At 42.4% G+C, this 12,149-nt stretch overlaps 1 protein-coding gene across 2 annotated transcripts in view; it reads left to right on the plus strand.

Moving 5' to 3' along the window:
- Positions 1-12,149, plus strand: part of FMN2 (formin 2) — a 154,752-nt gene that overhangs the window by 60,978 nt on the left and 81,625 nt on the right. For both annotated transcript variants that reach the window (XM_033144343.1, XM_033144344.1), the window contains one exon: positions 2,095-2,239. In XM_033144343.1, coding sequence (XP_033000234.1) covers positions 2,095-2,239 — 145 coding nt within the window. The remainder of the gene's footprint in view (positions 1-2,094; positions 2,240-12,149) is intronic.

The following is a 12,149-nucleotide window of genomic DNA, read 5'->3' on the forward strand; positions in this document are numbered from 1 at the left end:
GGTCGAACACTAATAATTCCCAGGACAGCAATGTGTATTATCTTCGATTCTGAATCAAATGTAACTATAACATATATGTTTAATGCAAATTGCACTTTCTCATGGAGCTTTCAAATATGTTATCTTGGGTGGCCAATTCAGACACATGTGGCAAATGCCACTGAATGCCCTTGGTGCTATCATTTGGCACATGTACCTGTATCTACAACCTCATGGAGAAAATCACTTCATATGTACATGGCCACACAGGATTGCAGCCAATCCTGTGATTATCTCAGATAAAATACAAAACCGTGTATATCTCTGGATAGAAATGTATTAATTATAGAACTAAACTAACAATATCATCATACAAAAAGTATACATAGATATTTCCTCAGAGGCAACGCCTATATATGCTTTCAAACATCAAAGTGCTGATTCAAAGTGCAATATACAAAGTGCAATATAATGTTAAAGATGGTTATGCAAAAGTCTATAAGAAGTATGGGTCTAACTTCCCAATATTGGAGAAGATTATACAAAGTCATTCAAACATGTGAGTATGTCCCCGACGGGTGGCCAGCTTCAATTCTTCCCGTTTCACCAGCAGTTTCGTCAAGGTCTGGACTTTATCTTTGATAACAACAGTACAAACCATCAACTTACTAGAAATATGAATTCAAATATACAATAAAAGGGCTTAATAAAGATTCATGTACTCACCAGCAAATCAGAACTAGGATATTAAACATAGCTAAGCTATTCAAAGTGACTCAGACTCCCATCACTATCCTGTGATTATGGCTGACTTTAAAAATATATCATGTTGGCAGGAAGTGGTCCAGTACAGGTATGAGAGTAATTCAGTTGCATGAGCAACCTGGACAAATGGTGGGAATACAAAATTGCAGTCACATGTATAAACTAGCCCTGCAGTTCTTGTATTATGGCAGGAATGAGGAACTTATGGCCCTCCAGATGATGGAGTACTATAACTCCCATCATTCCTGACCATGGACCATGTTTGTTGGTACTGATGGGAGTTCGAGTCCCCCAATTTCAGGTGGGTTAAAAGTTCCCCACCTCTGCAAAGCAGAGTATAATGCACGTACTTGGAGGCACACACTTTATTATGGTTCCGCCTGCATTGAAAACATGTTCCAGGACTGATTTCTATCAGGAAAATACAGGCACAAAGAGACGTATTTGGGGATATTGGAGAGTGGCTGTGGAAGAGGTTTTCTAGTCTGTAATGTGGATCAAAAAGGCTGTTGTTGCAGTGCATTGTCATCTCTGGAGCGGCTGTGGGGATGGAGTTCAGAATGTTTCATGGAATTATTTCCATGTATTTTTCCTCTGAGCAACAGGAAACTAAACTGAGGTTCTTTGTGTGGTTTTCTGCTTGTGTCCACTACTGTGTGCATCATACCCTTTCCCTACTTCTCTTACCTTCTAATAGACTCCCCTGTAGTCAAGCAGGGAGAGAAGAGATAGTTGATTCAGATTCTCTGTTATTAAGAGAGAAGAAACAATACAATCTGTCCTCACAGTCCAAATCCATTTCAAATATGAACCAAAGACAGCATAAGCTGTGCACTGATTTATGAAGTCTGTGCCAAAATTCTGAAGTCTTCGCAATAGTTCCAGTTGACCAAAAATTGCCCTGTGTAAACATTATGCTAGGTTTTGTGAAAGTGTTTTCTTTTCATTCTTCTCCTTGCTTGCCTTTCAGCTTAATTAAACTTAATGTTAATCTGCAAATACTTATTTTCCAGATCCTCTCACCTTTCTTGACTATTGACAATAGTGACTTTGATCAGAAACTTTCAGATATAAATCTAATATTCCTTAAATTATGGCCTGCATATCTCTATTTTTGTTTCTCTATGAAACCAGTTCCCTACTAAAAAGTATGTTTTACAGAAAATTTGCAACTTACTTTAATATGGAAAATAGGGATGTTCAGTATTTCATCTTGAAAAGTCCAGTTTTAACTAGAAAAAAAGAATGCTACTTTCAGCAGCTTAAATTATTTATCATCTATTGTCATTCTACCATTTTGTGATTCTTTAGTCTGACATTGTCCTACATAGGTCTTTTGCTTAACTTTAGAGATTCTAGTGCTTCACTTGTGTGGGAGAAAATTGAAGAGCCTTCCATAGATTATCACGAATTTGAAGAACTGTTTTCTAAAACAGCTGTTAAAGAGAGGAAGAAACCCATTTCAGACACCATCACAAAGACAAAGAACAAACAAGTGAGTACCCTCTTGCAATCTTTCTTTCGTGAACAATCCTTTTCTAGGAAAACATTGGCCACCCCTGCCAGGAGGGAGGATGCATGTTCAGTTGATTTGTCTGTAGGTAGCTCATGTTGGTATATCTGCATGACACTTTCCTGTGCTACATTTGTCCAGTCCCTTTCCTTCAGTCATCTTTAAATATACTGCATGGAGAAGATGTACACTGTATGAAGTGTCGGTCACCTTATCATTCTGGATCCTTGGAGGGTTGATCCTGGACTGGTCTGCATGCATTTCTGTACAGACCATCTAAATCCTAGAAAGACTATATGGCTTGTCTATAGTGTTGGGTTAGCACTGAAACTGGACCTTACAATTTGACTTTGTAATAATCATATCTGAAGCAAAATCCTGTTGTTACTGTTCTTTGCAAAACATGTGATGGTCTAGGTCGGGGGTCAGCAACCTGCGGCTCCGGAGCCGCATGCGGCTCTTTTACACGGCTGCTGCGGCTCTGGGGCTCTGGGGCAGATACGCCCGCCCACTTCTCCAGCTGGCCAGCGGAAGCGACCGCCCTCCAGCTGGCCGGTGGCCCGCCCTCCGGAGGCTGAGGGCGCTGCTCAGGGGCGTACCCAGGATCACCTGGCCTTGAACAGCGGGGCAGCGGGGCTCGGAGGCGGTGGGGACGCAGTAGAGGTGGCGCAGCTCAGCTGAGGGCTCTGGCGGGGAGCGCACCTGATGCGCGTGAGCTCCTTCGGGAAGAGATGGAGCTGGGCGAGTGGGAGGGGGAACTTTGAAGACCCCGCCTCCGCCTCCGAAGCAGGCGTCCATAGGAGAGGCCGCCCCCCCAAGCCTGCCTGGCGGGACCAACCCTGCCCAGCTCCGGGAGTCTTCCTAGCGTGGGATGCGGCCTTGTGGCGGACAGGGGAGCTCCGGGGTTGGCAGCTATGTGGGACCCCGCGGCATCCAGAGGCACCTGGGAGGCGGGACAGGATGGGGGCAGGAAGGGGGCCTTCAGACGCGTGCCCGCACGGGCACTGGAGGCCAGGACTCCTCGACTGGGTCGTGGGACCGCGGGGGCGGGCTGGCCACGGTTCCTCTCAGAAGGCTACTGGCTGCTGCGTTGAGGCGACGACGAGGTAGGCAGCTGTGGGCTGGGCCAGGGGCGGCGGGTGGCAGGCGAGGGCGAGGGGGGAAGCCCTCTTTTTAAAAATGGTCGAGGAAGCGACGCCTGTTTCCCTGCTGCTGCCTCCTTCGCTCCTGGTTCCGCTCGCAGCATCAGACCGCGCTCTCGCGGGCACGCGTCTCTCTCCGCCCCGGAGCAAGGCCGGGACGTTTTGCAGTTTTTCCTCTGTCCTGAGTGTGTGTTAGGGGAGCCTTGACAAAGCACCTGTTGGCGTGGAAGAGAGGAGTCCTAACTTGGATCTGTGTTCATGTGCAAAATCTATTGCCATTGTCATTAAGGGGGCAGGGAACTCCCCTAAAAAGGTTTGAACACTACGAACTACTACAGCCACCTGTATGCAAGTCAGCACAAACATCACAGGCTTCTCTGGTGCAATTCTGTGCTTTATTTAGCAAGAGAGGAGGTTGGAAGAGGTGAACATAGCCTCTGGTCTGAAATATTAGGAGTAAAAGACACTAAGATTATTGTAAAAGCCAGCAGTCTTCAATTAGACATGGGACAAACATTTAACACAAGTGTGCAGTTGAGGACTCATTTAAAAAAAAAAAAACAAATCAAATATTTGTATGCTGTTGCAACCCACCTTGGATCAGGTTGTGACCTGGTAGTGGTCCCCAGGGTGGATAAAAATGAATGATTTTTTTTATTAAAAAAAAATGGATTTTTTTTTATTTAAATCAGATTTTTTTTATTTAAATAGGATTTTTTTAAATTTAAATCGGATTTTTAAAAATAAAATGCAGTGTTATATTTGCTTTAAATGTCGCAATGGTTTTGCGGCTCCCAGGTTTTTTTTTCCCTTCGGAAATGGGTCCAAGTGGCTCTTTTGGTCTTAAAGGTTGCAGACCCCTGGTCTAGGTAAACTGCAACTGACAGGGCACTATAGTCAACTAATGCATACTATGAACTCCCACTGAAGATTACCACCTTGAAACATGCTGGCAAATGTAAATGTGGCATCAAATCTAATGCACACCCTAATTTTTGCAACGTCATTTGGCAAAAAAAGGTGCACATTAGATTCAAGTAAATATGGTAATTATTTTGACATCTTCTTGGATTATAGTACTGGTGCTTTTTCCAGTAAGAGTTAGAATTACAAACCCAAGTTATAAGGATTTTTATTTTCATTTCAGCATGTTCCATTGAACAAACTTTTTTTTCCCAGTAGCAGAAGAGCCAACAGTAGGTATCAGAATATAGTATTTCAAAACAAGGCTGTTTTTTATGATGAAATTCAATCTGTTATGAGCATCCATTTCATATCTTCATCAACCAAACATTTGACATTGCTTTGTTGATCTGCATAACTTATACTGAGTATTAGTTATACAGAAGTCCGTATTGTTTCCCAGATTTCTTAAATATATTATTTTGAGTAGCTTTATGGTTTGAGGAAAAACTGTTCTAACCCCTGTTGTCTTCCACTGAAGATCTTGCCAAACCATATATGATGGGATAGCTGTGTATTCAAGTAGATGGGTGGGTAAGCTGCTACCTTTGACCTTTTTTTGAAGGGGGGCGGGAAACATATCATGAGATTTAGCAAAACAAACCTCTGCAAACAATAAAATAATGGCTACTGGGTTGGGTTTGGCAAAAGGTGGTTAAATAGGCAGGCAGTAGTTGTGGTGAAATATTAGTGGTTGTGGTTTTTAATGTCGGGCAATGTTTGTTTTCTTTGCAATGGAAAGCACTTTATTATAGTTAACAATAAGATAATAGTATGTTTTTAATATATATATTTGAACTGGATACCCTTAAAGGTCTGCAAAAGGACATGTTTTCTCCAAAACACATCTAGAATCCAACAGAATTCAATTAAAGAATATGAATATATGTAGCTACCTTACAGGTCATCTGTCCCCCAAATCCAGTACTGTAAACTCTGATGGCAGCAGTTGACTAAGGTTTTTCAGAAAAGACTTTTCCCAGCCATGCCACCTTAAAAAAACAACACTTAAAATAATACCATGTTACTGATTTTCAGATATAACAGGACTAAAGGAACAACAATAGCATTATTATTTAAATTTAAAAAAATCTTGAAATGCTTGAGATTGGTCTTTGGATCTTTTTATCAAACATAAAATGTTGATTGTATAATCTTGAGCTCTATGCAGAAATACATGTGCTTGCAAGATCTCTTCTTGGCATCATGGGAGTCACAGGATTGGGCTATCGTTCCACCGTGCTCATGAGGCATCCTGGTAGCTTGCAAGGCTTAAAAGAAAGAAACACATTTGGATAGCTCTCTGGCACTGCCTGCAGTCAAAAACCAGAAACAGCAAAGAGATAAAGTTATAATGAGAGCGCACCTATTAGGAGACATGATCAGACCAGAGCCTCACACTTCTTTAAGCAACCAGCCCATGCATTCTGTAACAGAGAATAAGGTTCTCCTGATCTCCCCTAATGGGGCTGAATCTGATATTAATCAGCCTGATCATGCACATACTTTTCACTCTCCATCATCCTCAGAGGGGGATGATTTCTTGGGGTTTCAAGAGGCAGCATCCACTCAAATCTTTCCCCTCCACAGGAGCTCCTCATTGCCTCAAAGAAGATGGCTATCAAGATGATGGCTCAAATTCTCAGGTTGTGCAGATCACTCCATGGGCCAAACATCATGCCAGGACCCTTCATTAGACTCTCCTACCATACCAGAAGGCTGATCGCCGAAGAATTGATGCTTTTGAATTATGGTGCTGGAGGAGACTCTTGAGAGTCCCATGGAATGCAAGAAGATCAAACCTATCCATTCTCAAGGAAATCGGCCCTGAGTGCTCACTAGAAGGACAGATTCTGAAGTTGAGGCTCCAGTACTTTGGCCACCTCATGAGAAGAGAAGACTCCCTGGAAAAGACCCTGATGTTGGGAAAGATGGAGGGCACAAGGAGAAGGGGACGACAGAGGATGAGATGGTTGGACAGTGTTCTCGAAGCTACTAACATGAGTTTGGCCAAACTGCGGGAGGCAGTGAAGGATAGTCATGCCTGGCGTGCTCTGGTCCATGGGGTCACGAAGAGTCAGACAGGACTGAACGACTGAACAACAACAACACCATACCAGTGGGTGATCACTCATAACAGACATTGGCATATCAAGGTGTCTATAAGAATCAAAGCAGCCATGAAATAGTGGAGCAGAGATACCAACTGCAGGAAAGACACTCCCTTCCAGGATCTACACATGACAATAATTATGACAGGTGCCAATCTCTTGATCCAGGCAAAGTAGTTCCCATCAGAAGCACCAAAACAGCATCAACTGGCTGGAACTCTGGGTGTCCCAGTTGGACATACAACACTTCCTTCTACAACACTAGTCTCTCCACATCCTTCTGTGGTCTGACAGCATCAGTGTGAAATCGTATATCAATTGGCACCAGATCCCTTTACCTCCAGCAAGAGTCAGCCCACTCATGAACTGGGTAGAATGCCACCTCCTGAGCCTCTCCATGGAATACATCTCAGAGAAATCCAATACCCAAGTAGACTGGCAGAGCTGCATCACACTGGATCCAGGCAAATGGACACTGCACCGGCAGGTGTTCAATCAACTTCACAGTCAGTCTAGTCCATTTTTTGGTAGACCTCTCCTGTTTCTACAACCCATACACAGAAGGGTGAGATGCCCCAATGTCTCCTTGGGCATCAGGTCTGCATTATGCATTCCCTCCAATTGCAGTTCTCCCAAGGGTTTTCCGAAAAATCTGGTAAGAACAAGGTTATGTCATACTGATAGCCCCCTTCTGGAGCCAGACACTTTCCCAAAAAGTTTCTTCTCCTGCCTCATGACCAGGGTAGAGCAAGTTACTCCATTATGCCATTGCAGATCATTTTAGATGAGCACCAATCATACTTTTTCCATTGTGTTGACTGTACCTGTTTAAATTGTGTAAAATATATTAACTTAGGCCTGCCTTTAAAGAACTTCAGCTGATGCTTAATTCAGCCATTAAGCTTTTTGACTAGAATAATTTATTCAGAATAGGTCACTCTATTATTGTACAATCTTCTGTGGAATGGTTTTGTTTGCTTGCTTGCTTGTTTCTGGGTTCAGCTTGAAGTTGTAGTCACACCTTTACAGGAGGGCTGGGCAAAATGATAATAGGCAACCATTTAAACATATATTCAAATTTTCATAGCTGCCAACCCTCGCTGCTGTTTCCCAATGCTATAATAAGGGGATTTCCCGCCAAAAAAGGGAAAGGTTGACAGCTATGTGACCAGGGTATGTGTTAAACTTCCCAAAGTTCAAGGGGGAAAGTGGTTGTTTAGGTTGGGGTGTTTAGTACATACTATTTCCTTTCTAAGGTGGACAAAGGGCTGGCTTCTTTTCTTATAAAGAACAACTTGTGGCTTGGCACACTTTGCTTGTAAACTGTAGCCTTGAAGACAGAATTTTTAAAGAAAAGCCAGGCCTCAGACCCACCTCACAGTGGAATTTGTTAGCAATACAACACCCGAAATAAAGACAACATTTGTCACAATCTCAGAATGGCCATGAATTCCTTCCTCGTTTTGGTTAAAAGATCTGGCAAGGGTAGGGGAGAGGATTTTGTGCTGCCTTGCTTTAAAGTCCTAAATAGTTTAGGACCAGGATACTTGTGACCATCCTTGAGTGCCTCATACTGAGACAGAAAGATGGGATATGTATGCTTTTAATAAACTAGCTAACAAATCTAGCAGAGATAGCTGAATTCAAGGTATTAAAATGATTGCATGAGTAAAGTACTGTATATTGGTTGTATTCAACATAGCATTAAGTCACGGTCCTGTCAGGACAAAGATTACTGCTAGCACAATAGGACTTTTCCACCTCCCACCACTGCATACCATAAGTCTGTTCTAGGGGTCTTCCCAACCCTCCTGAGCAGATCTAGGGAGAGTTTGGGGCACACAAGGGGTTGAAGAGAGAGGTGGAAATCCTGTTCTGTGCTAGAGGTAATTTTTCTCCTGATGGGACAGTTAGTAGAATACCACCCAATTTCCTGTTCCATTTAAGCAGTATTACCTGTTCCATTAAGCAGTATTCTCAAAGGTAGTGGAGGTCAACAAGATTTGTCTTTATGCAAATATTTATTATTATCCTAAACCATTTCTATACTGCTTAAAACATATTTCAAAGTGTTGTATACCTTTAAAAAAATACAAAATATGCAATTCATATATAAACAGTTTGCTGTGCCAAAAGAAAAGCTGCAGTAGGTGCACACAAATTCAAAATTCAGAATAGCCATACATATATTGCATAGCCCTGCTTGAACAGTCCGAAAGGTCACCTAGTCCAGTATCCTATTGTCATGGTGGCCCATGCATATCATCGCTTATTAAGATTGGCTTAGTGTTGCATGCAAATGCAGCCACTTATAATAATCTTGAAACTGATGATGTGCACACTGGCCAAAATGCAGATATCACATTCCTGTAGCAGGAGTCTGCCTTTGCCTACATATGCTTCTGGTGTTTATCACCGTTACCACCTTTGACCCCCCCCCCCAAACTAGGACTCCCTTTGAGACCCACATGTCCAGACACATAAAAAATACGCTTGTAGTACCTTATGCACACCCAGGCCCGATCATTACTGTAACAGGGCAATTGATGCTCAGCATTTATCAATTAATAGTGCTAACGATGACAAACTAGAGTACCCATTAGCAGCTATAGCTTGTGTGCCAACTACAGCCATAATGTTATATGGATGTCTTGACTATGGTGATTCATACATTAGCAACCTCTAAACTTAATTATTACAATGCATCCTATGTGGGGCTACCCCTGAGCCTGATCCAGAACCTCCAGCTGGTGCAAAATGATACAGCTAGTCTGTTGATGGGGACAGACTGTCTCCAACTCATGGCTCTGGTGCTTAAAAGCTTGCACTGCCTGCTCATATGTTACCAAGCCAGGTTCAAGCTGCTGAACTACAGGCAGATGACTATGACTTTCTTGTTCCAGCAGGCATTTTAAGGCAATGTTTAGTGTTATGAATTTTTTAAATTGTTTTATAGTCCCGTTGGGGGAGGGGTTGTTTTTAGTAGACCCTTTAAAAGTGCAAATAATGAATTGGTGTAGAAATGTCTGAAATAATAATAATAATAATAATAACAACAACAACAACAACAACAACTTTAGTGATCACAAACAGTGCTGAACAAATGCTACTCTTAATGTAACTTAAAAGTCTGTGGCCTTCCGTAATGTTACATCACATTGTTGACTCAGCTTAGTGAGCTGCACCTACTGTAAAATCAAAAGCGCTTGTGCTTCCTCTCTTACCCACATCCTTATATTGGTGAACTTTTGTTTTTCTTTACCTAGGCATAGTTTTCTGGACCATTTCCTAGTTATGATTTTGTCTTCTAAGTATAAAGTGGGACTTTCTCCTCAAGCTAAATAAATGTTTATGAGAGGAGAACTGTAGTGAAAGTTAAGGCTATGATTCTGTATATAGACACTTGTAGTTAAGTTCCATTGAAATCAGTAAGATTTAATGCTGGCATAATTATTCTAAATCTCATAATCATTTGGAATCTAAGGAGCCCTAACTGAAACAGCAGATTAATTCAACAAGGATGTTGTGTCCACATAGCTTTTTAAAACATCATCTTCATTTTAATAGCTTGGCAACATTAAATCTTCTGTGAGTGCTGTTTATAAGATGGCTTATCACAATGACCTTACATTCTTCATCCACCCCAGTCCTGGATAACATTGCAAGAAAGGGATTTATAAATTGGCCACAGTTTGACAAACTGAACTTTTTGTATATAGATGGAAGCCTAATTAATGTTCATAGTCATTTGTTTCGTCCCTCATAAGTAACTTGAGGACTGCTTCCTTAGGAACACAACTGTTGTTGAACAATTGGCTCTTGCAGATCTAAGTGATTTCAATTCTTTGGAGAATATTATCTAACTTAAAAAACAACAACAACTATTTGCAAGGATGTACCCATAGCCAGAAACTGTGTCGGCAAGGAACTGCTTGGTTTTCATCCATTTGGAAACCTCACCCTGAAAATGCCTGAATAGAAATTTTGCATCCAAATCATACAGTTCTGTGTAGGTAGTTCACAGAAAGTTAAAATACGCCACATGCACTCTTCTTTAAAGACTATTCTATGTGCATGGGAAGCCAGTTCTCTGCAGAGATGCTGGACGTTGGGAGAAACCAAGTCTTACTTTTGCCCACCTCTTCTCTATTAGTATAGCAGTAATGCCCAACTTAGAAATAGAAAGACACATACATACATACAAAACACATACTACCCATAAGGTAAGAGCTACTTCTGGGGATGGGTTTAAGCTGTGACCAGGTAGTAGATCCCCCTGTTGCATTCTGTGCAAGGCAAAAGGAGCAAAACACTCTTCTCATGCTACTTGGGTATGGAAATGCCATTCATTTACAAACATAAAAATAAAGAAGCCGGTATTTTCACTGAGAAACTTCTGAAATAAGCAAACTACCACTGCAATGCAAGCAGTGATAGAGCCAGCTGGATAGCTAACTGAATAGCATTCTGTGGCTGAAAAAACTCTACTGTATTCCCCATGTCCACTCATTGCAACACATGGTCCACTCACTGGACAATGACTCCATGGAGCAATCCTTAACATGTTAACTTTCAGACATGCACACAAGCCCCATTCCACAAATCTCTTCACTTAGTCCCTGATCTTCCTATGTTGAACAGGAAAAGTCAGCAGAAAGTTACCTGAATGCAATTAAAACCTTTCGTGTGATTGGGGACCATGGTAAAGCAGATTAAAGTCTGTTTGTTCACCCTTATCCTGCCCATCACCAACTTTAGACGTTGATTAGGAAGTAGTGTTAGAATGAGCACTCACACTATATTGTGGGTGCCTTTTGCGGGATCGCATGTGGTGCTACAGTTCCCAGGGAACTTGCTAGTAGAAGGGGGCTGGCCTGCTTCTCAATGTATTATTCAGAGGTTCACACCCAGCCTCAGCTTTAAGTTTCATTTCCTGGGACGTGGGGCCAGACCCATTATAAATAGGGGGAGGAGCCAGTATTAACCAGGCAGACGGCTCTGGAGATTCACCCTCCTTACCCTCCCTTTGTTAATGTTTCTTGTTTACAGGTTAACTTTTTCTTCCTGTTTAGTGGGCGCAGCTGTGGTCTTTGACTGGTTGCTGTTGAAGGACTCTGTGTGTGTGTGTGTGTGTGTGTGTGTGTGTGTGTGAAGTGATGACTGACCCCCCTGCGGCGGCGATTCCAGGGTCCCTTCTTAAAGGGGTTACATAAATGGGTGTCACTGGCCATACACTGAAAGGTTGTCAGTGAACTACCCTGCGTGTAGGGATATGGGCTCGGCTGCCTGCCTACACTTAGGTCGTGCAGAGCACCCCCATATCCCATTTACCCTGATGTGCCCTAGTTCCCTGGCTGAGAGGGATACACGGCCAAGACCTAAGCCAAGCTCTTCCTACTTTCGGAAGTTTAATAAAGTTGTGGCCTAATTTTAATTCCATAATGTTGTCAGAGTCTTTTATTTCCTTTCCCACGTTTCCTGGGGGCTGGGGCTGTCGTGCCTGGTCATGCAAACTGAGATATGAAAGCTAGGAGCTAAATGGTACCTTAAACCTAGGTTATGGCTGTAACAATGGAATGTCTAGGCGTGCTTTTTTATAACAAGAATACAAAGCTGGGGGAAAAACTGCAGCTAAAATCTTACGCTCATTTTTCACATGGTCTAGTCCTTCCCATG

This window comes from Lacerta agilis, chromosome 3 (genome assembly GCF_009819535.1).
Source record: "Lacerta agilis isolate rLacAgi1 chromosome 3, rLacAgi1.pri, whole genome shotgun sequence".
NCBI lineage: Eukaryota > Metazoa > Chordata > Lepidosauria > Squamata > Lacertidae > Lacerta > Lacerta agilis.